Raw genomic sequence first — 21,458 nt, 5'->3', positions numbered from 1 at the left:
AAATGCCCTGTATTATTACAGATGAAAACAGACATGGTACTTTGCAGATCAGTGCACTAGATGGTGAATAAGAGGTTCATTTCAGTCCCACCGATTTTATGCTCTTGAGATGAAGGAAAAATTGCAAAATGTTGACTTCCCTCTGCACACTCCTGGAAACCAGAAACAAGAGGAACTGGAAAATAATCATTTTTCTGTTTCACAGACACCTTACCTGAAGAAAGATGCGTCTTGAAGTTGCGGGTAGCTTGTTTTTTAGACATGCAAGAGAGACCCAATGCCTTGTGGGTTCCCTCTCACCCCTCTTTTCAAACCATTCAAAGGGGAGCAATAAGTAGTGTATCAAGTTGCATGCTGGTTTCAGAGGAAGGGGTAAATATAGCCAGTGCTTTCCACCCCCCGCCCTTCATTTCTTGTGTCTAAAATGCAACACTCAAACATGAGAGACAATGCAAACTACCCATAGCCAGATAATCCCCTCTAATGCACTGCCAACCTCAAGGCATGCAGTAAGATTCAACAGTCACCTTACATGGCCATATGGACAAAGTTACTCATAACTGCTTCTGAGAGTTATCAAGAGGTCAGAAATGAACTCCGGCAAGTATGACTGGTCCAACATTACTTTTTATGTCTTTGGAGAAGCTGCTCCGTGCTCTCTGTGCTGCTAAACAAGCTGCACTCCTCCAGCAGTCATAATAAAGTAGAATTTTATACACCATGCCTAGAAGGTCATTGTCTCACTGGTCCTACTAGACTCTAGCTCAGTATTAATTATGCTTTAATTCCAGTATGTAGCGTCCATCCCATATCATAGATACTTTGAGCTAATGCTATTTGAGGAGGTGCTTCGTGCAAGCCTCAAAGCATTACAGATAATCCTGGTCATTTAATTTGCCTTTAGCGAACCATGTATGAGCTGATAATGAGACCACTTTCAGTTTTAATTTGCTACTATTAGTCTGTTAGCTGCTAAAGCAGACAGGACTAATCACTCTGGAAATAATCATTGAGACAAGTCTCCCTCAGCATTACAGCTTTCCATGACCAGGCTCTTCCTTCAGAAGAAGCCTGGTTGGATTTACCCTCACTCTTGAGATTGTAAAGAGCTTTTAGCTGAGAAGATGAACTTCCTCCTCTTGATATAGAAGGACACACTAAAGGTTTTTTCCTTTCCCACGCATTCACTATTGATTAGATCATCATTAACAAGGAATCAAACTACAAACACATTCTGTATCTTTTATTTCTAGCAGACAATTTACATAAAATTCCCCTTTTAAGTTAGTGATCCATAACTTCCTGCAATATACTACTAACGGAGCAGCTTTGGTAAAGAATGGAATGAAACAACCAATCAAAACGAAAGAGAGACAATCACAACTGATTTTGAAACCAACACATTTCACCAAGTATGTATTTAAAAGAAAATCTGCCAAGCCATATCTTCTCAGTGCTTCCAAATGATCCAGCTTACTCGTCCCTTTTCAGGTCTGTGTGGATGCTGGAGCTGCATGCTGTCAAGCAGTCTGTCATGCTAGATAATGGAGATCCATCTTTACATGATTCGTAGACCTTGGATAGAAGACTCTAAGGTCTTGAGAGAGAAAACATTTATCAGTAACTACTACAGTATCTTGTATTGAACATAGTGAACCCCTACAGCAAAACTAAGTGATAGAACAAAACAGATGAAACATGAGACAGGTCCAGCCCTCTAACTTGGCCTCAACACTGGTTGGGGCTAGTACATGCTACCAGATTATAAAGCAACCAACAGTTCTCTTGCAAAAATTGTGTACAGTAGAACCTCAGAGTTACAAACTGACTGGTCAACCACACACCTCATTCGGAACCAGAAGTACACAATCAGGCAGCAGCAGAGATGAAAAAAATAAAATAAAGAAGCAACTACAGTGCAGCACTGTGTTAAACAAGCTACTAAAAAAATAAAGGGAACACTTCTGCATCGTAAAGTTTAAAGCCGTATTGAGTTCATGTTCAGTTGTAAATGTTTGAAAGAACAGCTAACGTTTTGTTCAGAATTACAAACAACCTGCATTCCTGAGGTGTTCGAGCTCTGAGGTTCTACAGTATTCCAGAGCACAACAGAAGAGTCGGAGATCTACAGAGACACCTGCTGGCCAATGTGCAGCAACACATGCAATCTGGTCTGGAGGAAATTCTGAGAGACTTTGCGTACAGAATAGGGCATACTTACGCTTTCATAAAGATGGATCCTTAGATCCTAGATATATCCCAATTATGGTTGGGTTTTTTTAAAGCACCAAGTAGGGCACCCTGCCATAGGAGTGTCAAGCAGTAGTCTGTGAGGTCTTTTGTTGGAATTTTAAACTATGAATCCTAGTTTGCAGGGTGAATGACCTAGTCTGTTTTGATATCAAGATGAATCTAGTAAAAAGACAGCCTAGAATCATTTAAACATTTAAATCCATTTAGGCTTTTTGTTTGAGCTTCCATGCATTTTGGACCTCACTTTAGACACGTTTTTGCTACTTTAAAAAAAAAAAAAGTCAAGAAAGTCTCTGAAGAGCCTGGGTTCTGCCAAGACAGTAAGTTCAGTCCCTAGCGGATGGAGAAAGATAACAATGGCCCAGATGCACAAAGGTATTCAGGCTCCTAACTTCCACTGATTTCAATGGAAGTTATAAGCCTAAATACCTTTGTAGACCTCATTGCTCCAGTAATTATTCTGGTCTCCTGAGCCAGCATGGTTGTGGCTAAAAAAAAAAAAAAAAAGAAGGGGATTGGAGAAGGAAGAAGAGGATTAACAAGATTCCTACAGGGCCCTGAGTGATCCCATAAAAAAATTAGTCTGGATTAGTACCATCTGCTAAGCAAATACATCTGTGATTATGTTGAGTCTTGGATCTGTCCTCTCTAAAGAGTTCACTAAGAGTCCTAACTATTCAGAGTCTAGATTCCCTAATGCTAATACAATTTACATTAGGGCTGAATCCCAGGTTCTGATGCCCAGAGATTAACAAATCAGATAGTTCACAAGTCAGGCTAAGATCCTGTCACGGTTATTCTTAGTAAAAATCAGGGACAGGTGATGGGCAATAAACAAAAATTCACAGAAGTCCGTGACCTGTCCCTGACTTTTACTAAAAAGAGCTGTGACAAAATGGGGAATGGGGGAGCCAGCACCCACTGCTGCTCCTCAGAGCAGCTGGGAGCTGCAGTGTCTCTGCTGCCTGCGGAGGCTGGAGCTCGAGGACTGGCGGCTGGGAGCTGTGGGGCCCCCAGCTGCTGCTCAGAACTCCAGGTCCCCTGCCACCTGCAGTGGCTGGGAGCACCAGGGGCTGCCCTTCACAGATGGGATCTCCCATTGGCAGCTGAGGAGGCCCTCGCCGCAGCTCGGAACTCCAGGGCCTGCAGCGGCTACAAACTCCGGGGCCCCCCACAGTGGCTTGGAGCTCCAGCCCAGCAGCTGGGAGCTGCAGGGGCCTAAGTTGCCTGTAAGTTGTGCGGCTGTGCAACAGACTACTTAGCGCCGCGCAGGTGCTCAGGGAACCTGCCCTGGGACCTGCTGGGGCACCCCTCCCTGGCCCCAACTCAACCTGTGGTCCGGACCTGCCAGGGCTGGGGTGCCTGGTCCTACCAGGGTACGCAGCTGGAGCGGCCCAGATTGGCCCCCGGGGCGTGGCCCAGGCCCAGCTACAGTCAGAGCTGCCCAGATGCAGGCATGGCTGGGGTGGTCCTCCCCACAGGGGCTGGGGCGCCTATCCTGCAGCCCCAGAGCTCCCGTGGTGGGGAGAGGTGCCTCTTCTCCCTCCCCCCGAGCAGCACCTGGGCTGGGTGGGGGATGGAGTCCTCTCTCCCTGCCACAGCTCCAGAGCACCCTCCTGCACCCCAAACCCATAATCCCCAGCCCCATCCCAGAGCCCTCACTCCCTGCACCCAACCTTCTGCCTCATCCCAGAGCCCACATCCCCAGAGCACACACCCCCTGCACCAGCCCTGAGCCCCTTCTCCCTGGCCTCACCCCAGAGCCCACACCCCCAGCTGGAGCCCTCACACCCCTGCACCCCAACCCTCTACCCTAGCCCTGAGCCTCCTCCCACACTCCAAACCTCTTGGCCCCACCCCACCACATGAATTTTGTTATGTGACACGACAAAATTCTCCACACATGGGTGGGAAAAATTAGAGGGAACACTGGCGGCGGCGGCGGGGGGGGGGGGGGGAGTGTCTGCACCTGCGCGATGGTTGCTAGCTGCGGTGGCCCCACAACTGAGATCTCTAGGGCCCTCTGGCTGACAGCTCCAGCCTTGCAGCCCAGGGGCTGAAGCAGAAAATGTCACGGATGTCTCTGGAAGTCACAGATTCTGTGACTTCTATGACACTATCATAGCCTTACTCATAAGCAAAGCAGTAAATGCATACCTTGAAATCCCAGATGGTCATTGCTCCATCAATGCCAGTGGTGCAGAACTTGCCACAATCTCGCTTGTCTACCTCATAAATAGACACTTGGCTGAAAACAGAGAGTGACAGCTGTAAGAGAGCTAAGAATACCAGAGAGCCACAAGTAGTGGAGACATGGTTGAGTAGACTTTAAAGCACTGGATATTACTGGCTTTGTAAGAACTCCGGAAGGTTCAATCCCTATTCTCCCAAAGGAAGACAGAATGATATGCTTGTAATTTGTATCTTCTACCTGATTTTCATCATGCCACTTGACAAAGGGGGGTCTGCTTGAAACCCTTCCATCTTTCATTAGCTGTGCTATGGAGTAAAGATTTCAAAACAACCCCACCTCATGCATCTTCAAGGAGTAAGAATGGTGAAGTGGTTCTGTCAATGTAAGAACTTGGGAGGCAGCCTCCAAGGCAGGTAAGGAAGGTCATCCAGCACTATTATAAAAAGCTTCTAATTTAAAGAGGCACCAACTTTACTTTAGAAGTGTTAGTGTATCTTGTGCACATGGAGTACTGGGGCAAAGAGAGGAACATCTCACATGATTAACTTGTATTCACTCATTCCAGAACAGTAATAAATACTGAAAGAAGTTTTTAAATGTGAGGGTGAAAGGAGAATTAGTTTTTCAGGTGAATTCGGCTCACTGGATGTAGTGGCTTTGGTAAGTGTCCCTGGTCCCACTTACAGCATCAAGTCCTAGTTACACAGTGTCTGTTCAGGTCTGAATTATGGAACACATTAAATACGACTTTACCCAGAAGCAAAGGGAGTTACACATCTGTAACTATCAATGTTAATGATTATCTTTTATGAAGTTCCAAACAAAATTGGAGCAATTAAATCTCTTTATTCAGGGTCTCAGACAAGGGGTCAGGAAGGAATTCCATGTCTCCCTTTCCAATAGCTAACATCTATGCACAAAATTGCAACATTGGCTAGGTCCCTGGGGCCAGGCATTCTTGCCTTTCTATGAAACACCATGAATAAGCAACTATCAGTGAAAGGGTAAGTTTTCTGATATTGCAAATCCAAGGTTGAAGTCTCCGATATGTCCTGCAATATGTAAGGTGCAAGGGAGCTCTCCTTGTCACATGTCCTGAGCATGGTGGCACTCACGTGATGCTGTTCTGATGTAGTGTCTCCAAAGCAGTGTTACGATCCTCTGTAGTGGCTCTCTTGTCCATGTTGCGGAATCGTTCCATGGCGGAAATATTGCGCTGGATGCTCTGCTTTGGAATGTCTAGTTTGGAAATGAAGGTCAGCGAGCCACGGTCATCACAGTTAAAGAGCATTGGGCAGCAATCATGGCCCTGCAACAAGACATCATTAAGGCAAAAAAATTAGCTAATTAGGAGCAGCACCTTTGCTTTTTATACCTCACTTGGCTGCAGAACAGCGCCTGCTGGTGCTTCTGAAGAGATATTCTATTACTGACTAACTTCACAGTGTGTGCGTTATCCTCTCACTGAAGAACTACAACATTCTACATGGGGAAAGAAGGGACACTTACAGCTGCCACAACGCTGTTCTCAGAGACAAATGACACACTCAGGAATGGGAGGTACTCTGTTTTCAGTTGTGAAACCCTAAACACAAGAACAATTGTTAAAGAAAGGCCTCACTGAAACCTCTTATCTTTTGTTTCAACAGAATATGACAAAAGAGCCCATTCTCAGACAGCGCTACTAGTACAAAAGCTAGTATAGCCCAATTACTATAATATGGTGCCTTCAAGTGACCCAAGTAGATTGTGACTTACATGAAAGTAATTATAGCTTAGTGCAAATGCCCTGTGAAATCTATTTTTCTTTTAAATCCTGTGCCATGTCCCCAAGAAATTAAGGAAGAGACAGTAGTCAATGTTTATAAAAATCCTACAATATCTTATACTGGGCTGCTGAGCAGGCAGTAGAGGGAGACACTAACCAGAAAAGTATTCCTGGCAATATGCTGATCTTATACAGCATTCTGTACACAAGTGGTGACACACATTTAAAAAGATTACACATTCCAGCAATACTGATATTTACCAATTTGGGCCTTTTCTGCTTGGTAAGACAAAAAGATAGGTCTCTATAAGGTTACAAAAATAATGTAAAACACTCCAGTACTTAAAGTACTTGGCTGCATCCTTTTAAGACACAATAGCTGGGCATTTATATCAATATTAAATGATCTTATCATTCAAGTTATTACAACAATATCAAGGAAATTAATGAACAGAACAGGATTTCAAAGATGGCCCTAGATCATCTGTATTATTTAATGATCTCTCTAGTTAAGTATACATTCTGCATTTCTCCCCAGATCTGTGTGTGTCACAATTAAACACAGCTGTGCTCAGAGGGCCCTCTCCTCTCCCCACATCCCTGGAACAACATCACCTCTCTCCATTCCCAAGAAAAGAGAGGTAGGGGGACTATAGGAGAGTAGTGAAATATTTCTACCATGGTTGAAGGATATAATTTAAAACATTGCAACAGGTAAGATAGTGAAGAGGACAGGTGTGGAATTGAGATTTCATGAAATAAACAGTTTATTCTCCAGTCCCTAGTTAACATTATCAAATTGGGGACTAGATGTAAAAGAACTGGACATGCTCTCACAAAAGTCTCCTATAGCTATTTCACAGGAGAATGTAGTTTCCTAATAGCAGAACAAAACACACTGTTAGTTTAAAAAACAAAATGGTTCTGTCAAAAACCATTCATTTACTCCAGACTGATTTTATTTATCCAAAATTCCCAAGAGCCAACCTGAACAGACGTCAGAGACACAAGTCTTCTAAACTTTAAATGGATTGCTTGTACCCCAAGGCATAACTGACAGAGCTGGACACAACACTTCTGGAAATACCAAAAAGAAAATACTTACATCATATTTTTTGAGGCATCAGCAACTGACACAGTACTATCATGGCTGACCCAGGCTAGACGGTTACCACTGGCAGAAAAACTGACGCTGTGCACCCATCCGCCACTTCCAGGACCACCAAACTCTGACATCAGCTGCCCAAAGGGCATTTTTGAGCCCCATGGAGTGCTGGCTGGCTTTTCATCCACTTCCTTAATGTAAGCAGAAAACACTCTGCAAATAAAAAAACACCAAAATGATAATGGAAAGAAAACCAGACATTGTAACTGTATAAAAATCTCATGTTAGAGTCACCAGGACAGACGCTACATTAATTGTGTCATGCTAAGGTGCCATTTTTTGAGCCTCCTTTGACAGCAGACTTCTGTGTGCTGTGGGAAAACATCAGCACTCAGCAGTATTATGCATAAAATGTACACAGCCGCCTTCTTGCAAATGCAACCTTCTGTCTCTTTCCTTTTTGCCAGAGGCTGGCTATGGAAATGTTTAAATTCTCTCTTGCATTAAGATTTTTGTTTCTTCCTTTCACAGCACTAACAACCCTGACAATCAAAGTTCGGAGAGAATCTGAGAAGTGCAATATGTAACAGCTAGCTAACACACATACTTATAAAGATTCCAAATCTCAATCTAGAGAATGGGTAAGAGAGACTGTCACATTTGGACTAACTGCTGGAAGAGTGCATCAAAACATATTAAACGGTCACTATTTTTCTGCATCTCTTTTCCCAGCACTGCTATTTATCAAAATGTGTTAAATAAAAAGTCTCCCCCTATAATCATAGGTTCCTTTTGTGAGATTCAAGGGTGGCACAATGGCACAATATGGCATCCATAACTGCTACCATGGAAGTTATTATGATGTCACAGGCATAGGATTAACAGTAGCAGAGTTCTTCTATTTGAACCACACCATAGCACAAATAATGAAACATTTCAGTATAACAATAGCCGTGATCAAACAATCATGCTCAAGGTCAAAAATGAAGAGGAATTTTTTTTTTTTTTTTAAAAGTGAGGTTGTGGTAATATTTTTTCACCTCTGCATGTGTGTGCCATATTGTTCAACATATGCTTTGAAGAACACACACGTCTTCAGTAAAGCCAACAAATATAGAACAGAAAAGAGGCCTTAAGTGCAGCTATGTTAATATGGCTACCAGAGAATTCTAAATTGTAAACATGAGTTCAATCAGCCTTGTCAGTTTAAAACAGAAGTTGGCGAAAGGACTGTGTGTTGTTGGCAGGTTTAAATTTAAGAGCCCTTTACAAGAATCTAGAAGGACAGCTCACTTAATATACGGAAATAGGACATCATATGTTAAAAGCAGCAGAGTTTTTGATACAAGGCAAGAATAAAGCAGTCCCAAGTAGCAAGAAGACTCGGAGGTGACTGACGATTGAAGAAAGCCTTTCATTTGCTGAGATTTCTTTCTGAACCATTCAGTTTTAGAACTAAAGCCATCTCTACGCTTGAAAGCCTCCACGTTCAAAGAGCACTAGAATATGGCCTTTATTTCCAGTGACACTGCTCCAGCTACAGTATAAAAAACGCCCCTACATAGTGCTCATAGCTATACTCTAAGAGAGAGATAAAGTGAAAGGAAGAGGCCCTATGGATTATCAAGGCCAGCCATCTTAAATCCTATTAAATAACTATCAATCAGCAGCACCTTTTGCCCTGGATTTTTATCAGCATGTCTCCTGCTTGCTGAAGTGATGTACTGCTAGCTACTACTAATTTTGGCCATTTAATAACTTTTCAGAACCAGTTCTCAGTGCAGACGTGATAAAAGCCCAGTCGTCTTTATAACTCTAGTATATAACTGAACATTCGCCTGGAAACAGAATCCCAGAGATCTGTATTCACCTTCAGCAGAGCAAGACAGTTCTCCTAACATTCAGAAATAGGTTATTCGCAGGCAATAAAAGTCTGAGACCTGGAAATGTGAATTGAGATGGACACTTCTTCCTCTGATGCACCAACATAAAGACCTGTTCCTCTCTCTGATCAGAACTGTAACTGGTATTAAATGGCCCATCCTGCAATGCAAACTTTAAATAATAAATGCCTCCTAATTATTTTAATAGAAAGATACACATTTCAGAATGGACCATTTCCAGAGGAACAAAATGCAAGGCAGAACAAGTTTTCCAGCAGGAAGTACATGAAACAATAATATTAATCTTCCATGAATCATTGTTCTGTTCTAAGGAAATCCTGGGAAGTTGATTCAACCTATGTTTGGTAATTTCTTGCCTACTCATATCTTCAATAAGATTTTTCAATAAGGGATGTTTAGACACAAGAAGGCATTACAAGGTAATCAGTTACAGCTTCTCAGGAGAAGTCGAAAGAAAAACCTTGCATGAGATCCTCTCCACTTAAGAGGTGTTAGAAAAAAAATACCAGGACAAAAAAGTTACAAATCCAAGGAAACTGACATTAATATAAAAAAACAATTCACATTTAAATAGCACCTTTCATCTCATAGGGTCGCAAAGTGCTTTAATTACATATACGGAAGGAACCTTTCACACACAACTCACATGCAGTCTCTTCTGGAGGGGTGAAAACACTTTACAAAAGTCAACTGTTTAGGGCAGGAAGTGAAGAGGTATACCATATCCAATTTAAACGAACTGGGATTTGGTCAGAACACCCCTCCTCATGTGAAAAGTGCCATGAGATATCAAATGACCAAAGGCTCTAAACTTCAGATTTACACTTCATTTTAGACTAGGGAATGTAATGTTTGGGCCTAGCATTTATTCTAGTAGTCATTTTGAATACACAGACTTTATTTTTAAGCCTGAATATTTCCCCTGTAGCAGAAGGAAGGGAAATTCTCACTATTGTGCAAAGTAAAAGTGTTTAAAATAATAATAAAAAAGAATATGGTGAAATCACCATGTAGAAAATTACCTATCAGGGCCCAGATCCTGCAAGCTGAGACACACGGATGGACCTGTGCACTGCATCCCATGACTTTAATGGGATGCTGTGCAGGTGGCAGGGATCTATCTGCACTAAGCGGCTGCCAAGTCTTCCAACCTCATGCTAACAATGGCCAAAGGTCTGTTTCAGATAAAAGATGGTGCTTGACAGGCTTTGATTTCATATTAGGAGCAGCATGGAGCTGACCATCAGGTACCTGCACAGCTGATGCAGTATAAGTAAGCAAACACTGATTTATGAAAGTAACACTGACTTTTTAGGGGACACATATTAAAAATCTAAAGCCCTGTGTACATGTGTAGTGGCACAGATTCAATGGTCTTTCAAGGCTATATATTTTATTTTTCTAAATAAATACACTAGTACGTGACAGGTTGCTATTTTGACAGTGTACGCAGGATTAGCACATACTTACTGATTTAAATCAGTAACTCAAATCAACTTGCAAATGCTTTATTTACTCTCACCTGCATTTGAAGTCACAGGATCCTGCAGCCAGCAAGACATTATTGGGATGCCAGTCCAGACTTAAGACAGTGGAGCGAATGGGCTTTTTAATGTGTTTGCTCACCCACCTAAAACAACAGAAAATAAAACTTATTTATTGGGAACCATTTGCTTACCAGTAAAGCACCAAATATCCTGCAGTATGTGACTCCAGTGCATCAAATCTCAGTGCAAGTGACTGGAAACATTCCAACTTTGCAACAGAACTGATGTGTACAAGGAAGAGGAGACTGAAATACACATGGCCCATTTGATCATCATTACTGTTAAATCAGCCCCTAAATTCTCACCAGCCAAGAAATGGTTCTAGACAACATGGAACTCCAGCCCTCTATTACTCCACAGTGAGTACATTAAAATGCAACACTTGTAATATATACCTGAATTCTATCAGATATGTGTATTCTCTTTACTTTTCAGATAGCACTATGTAGGTTTTTGAGACAGACCAGCTGAACTTTTTAGAGAAGAGTTCAACTAATTATTCTCTTTTTGCTCCTTTCTTCTACCTTACTCCATCTAGTCGAGATTTTGTAAATTCATTTAAGAAAATACTGATGACTGCAAAACCTCCAATATAATTCATGAATTTCAAGTGGCTGTGAGCTCTGTCAGCCAGGCATCAACAATTAAAATAAAAAAGCTACTATTCTGAGCAGATACACATTTGGGTCCTATGCCCTTTTGAAATCAATTTTTGGAAACACTTTAATATACCAAATTGACCACTACTCTGACCTTGAGCTCATTAACTTGATTTTGATGTAGTAAATTTCCCCTTTTATATGCTCAAGAACAAGAGAACATTGTTGAATCATAACAGAGTTGAGCAGTATTTTCTTAGTACAACATTCTGAGTGCATTTTTTTTTTTTGCAGGTTTAAAGTGTTTTCTGCATCTTATAACTTTTCTGTTCTTTATATTTTATGGTTAAAATTTATGAAAGCTATATAAACTCATATTGCATGGAAATTTTCACAGGTTAGTCAGAAGGTTACAATATGCAGATCAATTAAATGCCGCATTTAAGTCACGGATAACGGCAATAGCAAAACAAAGTTTTTTCCATCTAAATATTGTGACTTGGGTGCAAGTTCTTAGCTTGTAACTGAGGAAAAAAACCTCTCTAAACATGGAGGATTATGCAAATAAGGACAAGGTACCATTCAGTCCATGTTTGTAAATCTATCTTAAAATGCAACATCTTCCGGCCTGCCCAAATGCTGTGGCTTTGGCATAGTATATAAATGAAAATGAAAAGTAGCATGTGTCTCACAGATCTTGTAAGAGACACAGAAATGCTAATGGTTATACATTGCTTAATGCTGTCACATTCAAGTATGGTCACCCACTCCAATTCTGAGTGTCAGGTAGACCACTTGTTTCTTTACACACCAAACAGAAGAGATTTATTAAAGTAAGTTCTTTGCTTATGCAATATATTTCTTTTGAATGGTTGTTTCAGATAGTATATGACTAGAAACCTGTGAAATTCTTTTTATTTTTTACAGTTTCTTTTTTGGGGATTTTCAGGTTATTTTGTTTTACCCATACTAGGGGTTGGACCTGGCGGTGGGTGTGCGTTTGCATAGAGAGCCTCCCCCACAATCACCCTGCAGTGGTAGCTCAACACATGGGTTCAGTTCCCCTTTCTGCGCCAGGCCACAGTGCCATTCACTCAAAATCTAGCCGACACCTTTCCTACACCCCATGATGACGACGGGTAACTGGGCCAACCCTGAGCAGCACCATGACCATTTTATTTCATGTTATTTCATATTTGTGAGTTATGGGGCTCGATTTCTGAAGCTCTATACAATATTTATGCAAACAACTTCAGAATCTTGGTGAATTAATACAGAGATGGTTTGTGTGTCAACAACAAGTAAACTATTACACCAAAAAACCTATTTGGTAAATGAGCAAAGTCCCAGGCAATGGTTAGTTATAAAAGAAATTCAGGCACTTTCGAAAGAGGTAGAAGAAGTAAAAACACCAAATATTTGAGAAAATCAATTAAACTTGCCAGAAATCAGGTAGTGGAGTATGAAAATAAAGGTCTAAATAGACATACAGTAAAACCTCAGAATTACGAACACCAGAATTGCAAACTGACCAGTCAAACACGCACCTCATTTGGAACTTGAAGTATGCAGTCAGCAGCAAAAACAAATTAAAAAAAGCAAATACAGTACAATACTGTGTTAAATGTAAACTACTTAAAAAAAAGGGAAGTTTAAAAAAAGATTTGACAAGGTAAGGAAACTGTTTTTGTGCTTGTTTAATTTAAATTAAGATGGTTAAAAGCAGCATTTTTCTTCTACATAATAAAGTTTCAAAGACGTATTAAACCAATGTTCTGTTGTAAGCTTTAAAAAGAACAACCATAATGTTTTGTTCAGAGTTACAAATATTTTGGAGTTACGAACAACTCCATTCGCGAGGTGTTCGTAGCTCTGAGGTTCTACTGTGTTAGAAATACATTTTCATGGCACTGTCCGAGGATTTAGCTACCTATTAATATTAATGAGAACTGCATGATTAAATCACATGCATAACATGTACCCTTTACAGCTTTGCAACTCTAAGAAAACCTCAATAAAAAAGATAAAAACTCAGCAATTAAAGCACATTTATGGTCCATTAACTGCATTTTAAAATACACTATGGAATACAGAAACAAGACAAAGTACTGCCTCATGGATTTGCCTTAATGGAATTCATCAAGTTTAAACTGCTCACCAGTCATTTTCAGACTCAAAGTAGCACACAGATATGAGTCGAGCTCCACTTCCTACGGCAAATTTATTCTCCAAAGGAGACCACTTCACAAAGGTGGCTGCGCGATTAATTCTCAGAATCACTAGAGTTGGCTTCCACACGCCGTCTTTCTGACTCCAGACGTAGGCATTACGGTCTGCACCGCAAGTTACAATGCGGTCACTCTTGGGAGCCCAATCAATACCTGCAATTAGACCTTCTATTAATATCACATTTTCTTTCTTGTGAATCCCTGTTTACTGTACAGCAACCCAGAACGGAGACATCAGCTATTGCCCTTTGCCATGAAGACAGATACCAATGATGTCTTCACCACCATTCAATCAATCACCATTGCAAACCTTTACTACTCCTGACTTCCCTCGCCAAATCCCTCTTACCGATAGATTTTACTGGAACATAGACTGTGTGATAAGGAAGACTGCTTTGAAAGCTCGCCCCCTTTTAGGAGAATGGCTACCGCCCTCTTCCTCCACCCCCTTTTCTGGATCCCAACTCTGATTTCTGCAAGAGGCTTATTACTTAATAGCTAAACAAGCAGTACTTCCAAAACTTCGCCCAAACCTCAAGCAAACTTGTTTACTTTGCTGCTGCCAAGCTACACGGTCATGGTCTAAAACTTCAGACAGTAGTAGTTTTTAGAAATGTTAGAAAGAACAAAGCTATCAGTTTTTAATGTAGGAATACAATATTTGTATCTGTGTCATGCCTACTTAAGCTGTGCCATCAGCCAAAAATAAATCAGGATCAATTCAAAGAAGCGATGTCAGAAAAAAATAGTCTAAGAAATCCCTTTGACAAGCTTGCCACAGCTTTCCATCCTTCCTATGCAATGATGGATGTTTACAACTGGAAATATTCAGAGCAGAGTTTTCCTATCTTTTTACTCAGCATCTTTCTTTTTGAGTCAGTCTGCTATCATTAGTCTCCCCCGCCCCAAAAATATATTTAGACCTTCCTTACCAGCACTGCTTGTACTAAAAAAAATTCCTCCAGCATGCTGATTAAAAAAAACCAGCATGAAAGATACAAAAATAGAATTAAAATAGAAAAATATGGCAGAATCTGATGCCTAATATTTTTAGATGCAATGTTTATTCTACAATTCATTTCTGGCCTACTATAAAACCAGGTTTCTTAATGTTAAAATACTGCAAGTGTCAAGACTTTGGTAAGCTTTAAAAGCTGCAAAGCACCCAGCATTCTCAAGTGGCAGTGGTACGCAACACTGACTTCTGTAATGAACACCTAAATGTTGCTAGTGGCAACAGGTGCAACTAAAATGCTGAGCAACACCTTTGGGAATGACAAGTCTTTTGTTCATTCAACAGTTAGGTCAGCATGAAAGAGTGCAAACTGCTGTGTGCTTGCCAATGAGGCGCAGGAAAGTTTGGTGAAGTTCCCATAAAACCCTGCAGTACAAGGGTGGACTGACATCAGCACACAATACTGGTGGACAGGGCAAATGCTAATTTTAACTAGTTTCCCAAGTAACTTTGTTTAAAAGGCTAATGCAGGACAATCCCATTTTCTAGACAATACCTGGGTGACCCATGTTTTGGCAATCTTACCATTTCTATATTTTAATTTTGGATCCTGCACATTATGTTAACTAAGCTTCTGTATTAAAGCCAGAGACCCATGAATTCCAAGAATTCACACAAGTGGAATTTACCCCAGAATTGTGCATCAGTATCTAAGCTTTAGTTAGCAAAGGTTTCTAGCCATTATGGTTGCAAAGAAGGTGTTAAAATATAAAATGAGTAAAACCAATGCAGTGGTATGTCTTCCTGAATCTGCAGACAGCCTGAAACAATAACTCTCAGATGTGAACAGTACCATTTATCTCCAATGAGTGTTAACTGTGAAACCAAAACACGGTAACCTAAAAGTGAGCACTGTAAACCTCTACCACATCTCCCTGGATGCCAAAATTCTTAACTTCCTGCTATCCAGCCACCAAAACCCACAACGTCTAGTTTTCCCTCACTGAAAACTTTAATATAAAACTGAATTGTCAACACAGAAGTATGAGACAGTACAAACTGTAAATGCAAACAAAAATTAAAATAAACTGGATTTAATATTTAAATAATACTGTATTGTTATATTAATTTTATAATTAAAACCCTAACTTTTAAAATTAAACTCAGCTGCTGCAGAATTTCTATTCTGGCACAAAAACCAAGACTTTGCTGTAGAAATGAGCTCTAACTTTCCCCAGAATACAAAGGACCTTTGGTAAAACTGTTTTGCATTATCTTCCTTGGCATGTTTTACCTTGTAAAACAAACGTCTGAAGACCCTGTTCCATCACCAGGGTTTATAACGGCAACCCACTGCTCTTTACACAAAGACACACTGTATTACAAGCATATCAAAGAGAAAGGAAGAGATTAACTAATGCCAGTCTGCTTAAACATAAAGTGCTTGTTTAATCCCAAGAAAATATCTCTATAGATATCAAAAGCCACATAGCAGTATAGCAGAGTCAGACATACTTGCTGAAGTTTGCTTACTAAAACTAGCAAAGGAATGCAAAGTACGACCAGAGAAAAATCACGACAAATTTGACTTATTTGAAAAGTTGAAAAAAAATATTCTTGCTATCTCATTAAAGATTTTTTTTAAAAAGTCACAGGAACAGGATACTACTACTTTTTACAGCCTTGAACTTTAGTATGGTAGCTACTCAATGAAAGTGTTTGGAAATCAATGCTTTGCTTCTCCACATTTGCTTTATGTGGTCCAGAAAAATGCTGCAAAGCTCTCCATGAAGTGAGAGTGCCAACCTATAAAAAGACTGGATCATCTATTCATCACTTCCAGATTTCTCACTGTTTGTCAGACTACTTCTTAAAAGCAGGTTGAATCACTTTCTATAACTATGTTATCAGATTCACTTACCTGTAATGTGTCCATTGTGTTCCTTCAGCTCATGAGCTTTTACCCACTGGTTCCCACTCTTCTTATAGATGTGAACTTCATGGTTATTGGGGCTAATGGCAATCTCTGGCAAAGGGAATTAATCCATTAGTATGTGAGATTATTTTTTACAGGGCTTTGGAGCGGAGCGCAGAGCAGCTCCAGGGCAATGGAGCTGCAGATTTTTGCCTGGAGCTGAAGCGGAGCCGGAGCACAGCTCCAAAGCCCTGATTTCTTATGACAAAAGCTTTAGAACAGAATCTCTGTCCAAATCAAGTCTGCATTTTTCAATTTCAAAATGTGTACACAGGTGGATACAATCTCATTGAGAATGCAAAGTCTGGACTAAAAAGATTTATTCCCAAAGTCCAGAATGCATTGTAGTGCGTTTCTTATCTGGAGAAGCTGTGAAGAACTTTAGAACTGTATGATGTTTAGTATTCAACATTCTCCAAAGAAGAAAATAGATTCTGAAGGTTATAATCCAAAATGGGTGGAGAGAAACTAGGGTACAAAAAAAGGCTGGATTTGGGGCCTGGAAAAGAGGCTTAAGAGTGAAGGTAACAGGAAGTCGTGGAAGTGATGCCGCCCACTTAAATCTCTAGTTTTTGCTTTTGGGCACCACAGATAAACACTTCTAAGACTCTAGTTTCCCATATAGCCAATGTCCTAGTATGGAATTTTGAAGACTATCACTATTGCAGCACGTTTTGTAGTTTTTAGGGGAGCGCTCTGTGAGGCACACTAGATGTCTGATATTGTCTGTAATGGTTGCTGGACTGGATTGTTTTCTCCTTTTCAAAGTTCTGGGTCATCTTTCTACAAGTATATGGTTCTGCAGCATGTACAAAATACCAATCGAAGGGGAAAAGATAGTTAATATGGTACTTACGAGTACGATCTCTGTTCCAGGCATGGCAGGTGATTGGTTCTAATAAAAACTGATGTAGAGACATTCTGAATAAAGGATATTTTTAGTGTTTTAAACAGTGAAAAAGCTGAAAGGAATAAGAGTTGAAAATCAACATTTTAAATTAGATAATTACAGAAAGCTACAGTCTTAGACGTTACTTACTAGGGCTGCTTGAGCCAAATACTATAGCTTATTTACACATCATCATAACTAGTTCAACAAGAGTATAGATGCCTATAAAGGTTAGCTTTGCTATCTCAGGAATTTACAAAGCACCCATTCATCATGGTATGCAGACTTATTTTGACTTCTCATTCTTAATACAGCTAATAGCAAATTATCACTTCTTAGCGTTTCTTCACAAGTGAAAGCGAGACAGGCTTTCCCTGACTTATGAAAAGTCTTCTAACAAACCTAAATAATTCTACAGTGTTATAGAATGGTGTTTTTTTTTAAAAAAAGCTCTCGCTATTTAGATAGATATTTCAATAAACGGATCAAAGTCCAATGCAATATCAAGGCTCAATGGCAGCATTAAGACGATTCCAGGAATATTTTTTTTTAAAAGTTGAATGCGTCATTTTAATATTAACACACACATTCCACTGAAACTTACAGTGTACTGACACATTTGTTATGTGATAAAATTATTCACTTCATTAATCCCAAAAAGAAATTAGTTCTAATTAGCTATAAATTTTTAGATTACAGATTTTTTTCATGAAAACTGAACACTAAAATGACAGCATAAAATATTCTAATCTGTAAATACACAATTTATTTTAAAAAAGCTTGTATTCCATAATTTGTAACTGCATTAAAACTAAATAATTGGATTCTGCAACTGAAGTTGTATTAGTGATTAACCACACAACTGTATAATACAGGACAATCTGAGACTTTATACACTCCACATGCACAGCTGTCAAAAGTATAAAGACGCTGCAGCATAAATGGGTGGAAGATAACACTGCAGCAGTTTAAAAGCACCTGTAGTCATCAAACTACATACAGCTCAGTACATATAATTTGTATGCCAATTCCCACACATATTCCTACTAAATTTCATATCCAAGGATCAATTTATAATAGTCCAGGAGAAAGCTTTTTTCCTACATGCATGTAAAAGGGAAAAAAAAAAACCAACCCACAGTGATGTCATTCTAAAACACTCACACCCATTATAATCTGAAATTACAACATACCCAAGTATGGCCATGTTAGCAGAGGGTGGAGATTGCAAGGCAAGGTAGGAATTCAGATGCAAACAGGAAATGAACAGAACCCAACAGAAACTCAGGAGTGAATGGAAGATGAGCAACTCCTTACTGAATTTAGCATATGGAGTCACAGTAGTTTAACAAATGATACAGCATTCCAACACCACAAATAAGTTTTTAAAAAAGTCTCCAAAAATAAGTACTGCCTCCATGTTGTTACCTTACACTTAGGGAAACAAATACAATTATATATCAGTGTACTTCTTCTGAAAGTGCATTTTGAGAAAAACAGTATTTAAACTTTTAACTAAGGTCAAGGTGATATAATTTTCAACTGACACCTCATTGCTTGTTCTTCTAACACCCATATTTTGGTAAATCAAAGGAAACTATTATTGGAGAGGTTTTATCCAGTCCTACCAAAGTGTTATGTCAACATCGTTTCCTTCATTAAAAGGGATTTGAATTATCTCTGACCTGGGACAGCCATGATCTGAGATTCCATTTGTTAATCTAAGCAAAATATCTGCAACTTCTTTTTATCATCTTCTTGTTTTAGTGCACGCCAACAGTCAGTGGCAGTAAATTTCCATATACAGGAAAAATTGAAGAGCTGGTTCACCAACAAGGATGGCTCAGCCCTCTCTACTCTCTTTCAGAAATAAAATGTAGAAAATTTTCTAAAACCAAAGAGTATAGTTATTTCAAAACACGATTTCTAACACAATCCTGCTACTTTCCCACGCATGCGCTACATGTTGGGGACATATTCCTGTCTTTATAACATCTAGTCCACAGATTTTATTCCTAAGCTTCAGATTAAACAGCAAGCTCGTATCAAAAATAGATGCTCGTACATGAAAACAGCTCTAGTTCACCTTAGAAAGATTCCCCCATATCCAGTATTAATCTAAAATGCCCATTCAGAGAATCTAGATAGAAGGTATCATCCATTCTTTCCAAATGACTGGGTTTCTCTAGTGCAAGAATCGTATTCATAAGACGGACATTAGATCTCCCTTCACCTGTATAAAGTGATGGTATTGTGTTTTGGAGGACCAGTTAAGCACTATAGAGCAATGCTGCAGACAGACATTCTCAAAAATGAATCTCTCTCACCCACACATTTGATAACTACACTATCCTTTTCCTAACATTCCTTTCTAAGAGAGTCAAAAAAAAACTCTTCCTAATCACCAAACAGCTCATTGCAGGACAAAGACACTAATCCATACTTTAGTGAAGTCAGCCCTTTGATGTTACTGATAGGTATTTAGTGCAGTTTTCAACCACCAATATCTTCAACCCTCCCTGTCAGCCCAATCTGAGAATCCCTCACAGTAAATATATTACCCTAGTTAACCTTTTAATCTAGGTACTTGGCCTAATGTATCTAATTAATTTACAACTGCAGAGTAATAATCCTTGCTTTCCGGAACCAAGATGGGAATTTTATCTTTTTGTACAGTATCAGCTTCCTTTTTCAGGGGTGGTGGGGAGGGGAGTGAGATAATGGAGTGAGGAAAGGTCATTCCCTAACCAAGACAGGTTAAATATGTTACAAGGCTATCCCCAACACACACATTGCAGGAATACTGCCTACAAATCCAGATATAGTGCTAAAAAGAGAGGGATTTTTTTTGCACCCATCGATCTCCTTTCAGATCATATAAATCATCTGCAACATCTGCAAGGGAAGTGTCTGCAGTTCGCTGCCTCCTGGGACAGCCACCCCCTCCAAATGGGTCAGGACTGCTCTCTCAGGGCCAGGGCTGCTGGCCCAGGATGCAGGAGGCATTATAAACAGACGCTGTTTCCGAGGGTCGTGCCCCTGACCCAGGCTGTCACTACCAGGGCACGGGGTTCGCCCTAGACACTGGGGGGGGGGCTCTGAGCAAGCTGGGCTCTGGCGGGCCGCCGCCGCCTCCCGCTGCTCTCGGCACAGGTGCCCGGAGCTCTGGAACCCCTGGCCCCAGATGTGTGGGGAGGGGGCGGCAGGGCTAGCCCCGCACGCCACGGGGAAGGCGGGACCAGCCCCAGATGTGCGGGGATGGCGCGGGAACAGGTCCGTGCCCTGCCCCACCCAGCGGCGGTGAGGGGCTGCTCTCACCCCCCCCCCCCAGGTTTGAGGAACAGCCGGACACCCCCCTCCGCAGCACGGAGAATGGGGGAGGGGTTCCCGCCCCCCCCCGGCGTGAGGGAAGGGGGCGGGGCCCAGGTACCCCCCACCCGCTGAGGGGAGGGGGCCAGGAAGGGCCGAGCCCCCCTGAGGGGGGGGCGAAGCGCCCGGGGTCCCCAGGCGGACGCGGGACTCGCCTGGCCGCAGACCCGCCACTTACCTGGGGGGGAGGGGAGGAGGCAGCGGAGCGGGACTCGCGGACTCTGGTCAGTCAACGCGACTCCGCTCCGGGCGGCGGGAGAGGGAGCGGCCGGTGGGGCCCGGCACTGACAAGCGATCCAGGAAACAGCTTCGGAGTCTGCGCATGGGCCGGGAGCCGCTCCTCTCACTGCGCCTGCGCACAGAATCGGGGCGGGGTGAGGTTCCTGCCCCTCCGCCTGCGCATGGGCCGGGAGCCGCTCCTCTCACTGCGCCTGCGCACAGAATCGGGGCGGGGTGAGGTTCCTGCCCCTCCGCCTGTGCACGGGTCCTGGAGCCGCTCGTCTCACTACGCCTGCGCATAGATCTGAAGCGTGGTGAGGCGAGAGCTCTTACACAATGGCGGGGGTGGGGAGAGGAGGCGAGAGGATGGAGCATGCGCACTGTCGCTAGCCTGAAGGAGAGCTGTACATGCGCAGTGATCGCCTGGAGGGGAAAGTTACACATGCGTACTGT

The 21,458-nt window shown here is 41.5% G+C and overlaps 1 protein-coding gene across 1 annotated transcript; it reads right to left on the bottom strand.

The window, feature by feature from the left end:
- Window positions 1–1,222: 1,222 nt before the first annotated feature.
- Window positions 1,223–21,129, bottom strand: ARPC1A (actin related protein 2/3 complex subunit 1A). Its single transcript, XM_030577094.1, has 10 exons — window positions 20,965–21,129; window positions 17,385–17,490; window positions 16,475–16,579; window positions 13,529–13,751; window positions 10,747–10,854; window positions 7,321–7,533; window positions 5,957–6,032; window positions 5,563–5,756; window positions 4,411–4,501; window positions 1,223–1,597 (listed from the first exon to the last, which is right to left on the bottom strand). Exons 2-10 carry the CDS (start codon window positions 17,446–17,448, stop codon window positions 1,559–1,561), a joined length of 1,113 nt encoding a protein of 370 aa, XP_030432954.1. The 5' UTR covers window positions 17,449–17,490; window positions 20,965–21,129; the 3' UTR covers window positions 1,223–1,558.
- Window positions 21,130–21,458: the final 329 nt, after the last annotated feature.

This window comes from Gopherus evgoodei, chromosome 10 (genome assembly GCF_007399415.2).
Source record: "Gopherus evgoodei ecotype Sinaloan lineage chromosome 10, rGopEvg1_v1.p, whole genome shotgun sequence".
Classification (NCBI taxonomy): domain Eukaryota; kingdom Metazoa; phylum Chordata; order Testudines; family Testudinidae; genus Gopherus; species Gopherus evgoodei.
This window is presented reverse-complemented; position numbering and strand designations above follow the sequence as displayed.

What these genes read in the sequence shown, in the direction of transcription:
- ARPC1A (XM_030577094.1), bottom strand. Translation starts at nt 17,448, where the DNA reads ATGTCTCTACATCAGTTTTTATTAGAACCAATCACCTGCCATGCCTGG. An exon ending in CTGGAACAGAGATCGTACTC is followed by an intron (nt 16,580 to 17,384) that starts GTAAGTACCATA and finishes TCCCTTTGCCAG; the next exon opens with AGATTGCCATTAGCCCCAAT. An exon ending in AGAACAGCGTTGTGGCAGCT is followed by an intron (nt 5,757 to 5,956) that starts GTAAGTGTCCCT and finishes GTCTTGTTGCAG; the next exon opens with GGCCATGATTGCTGCCCAAT.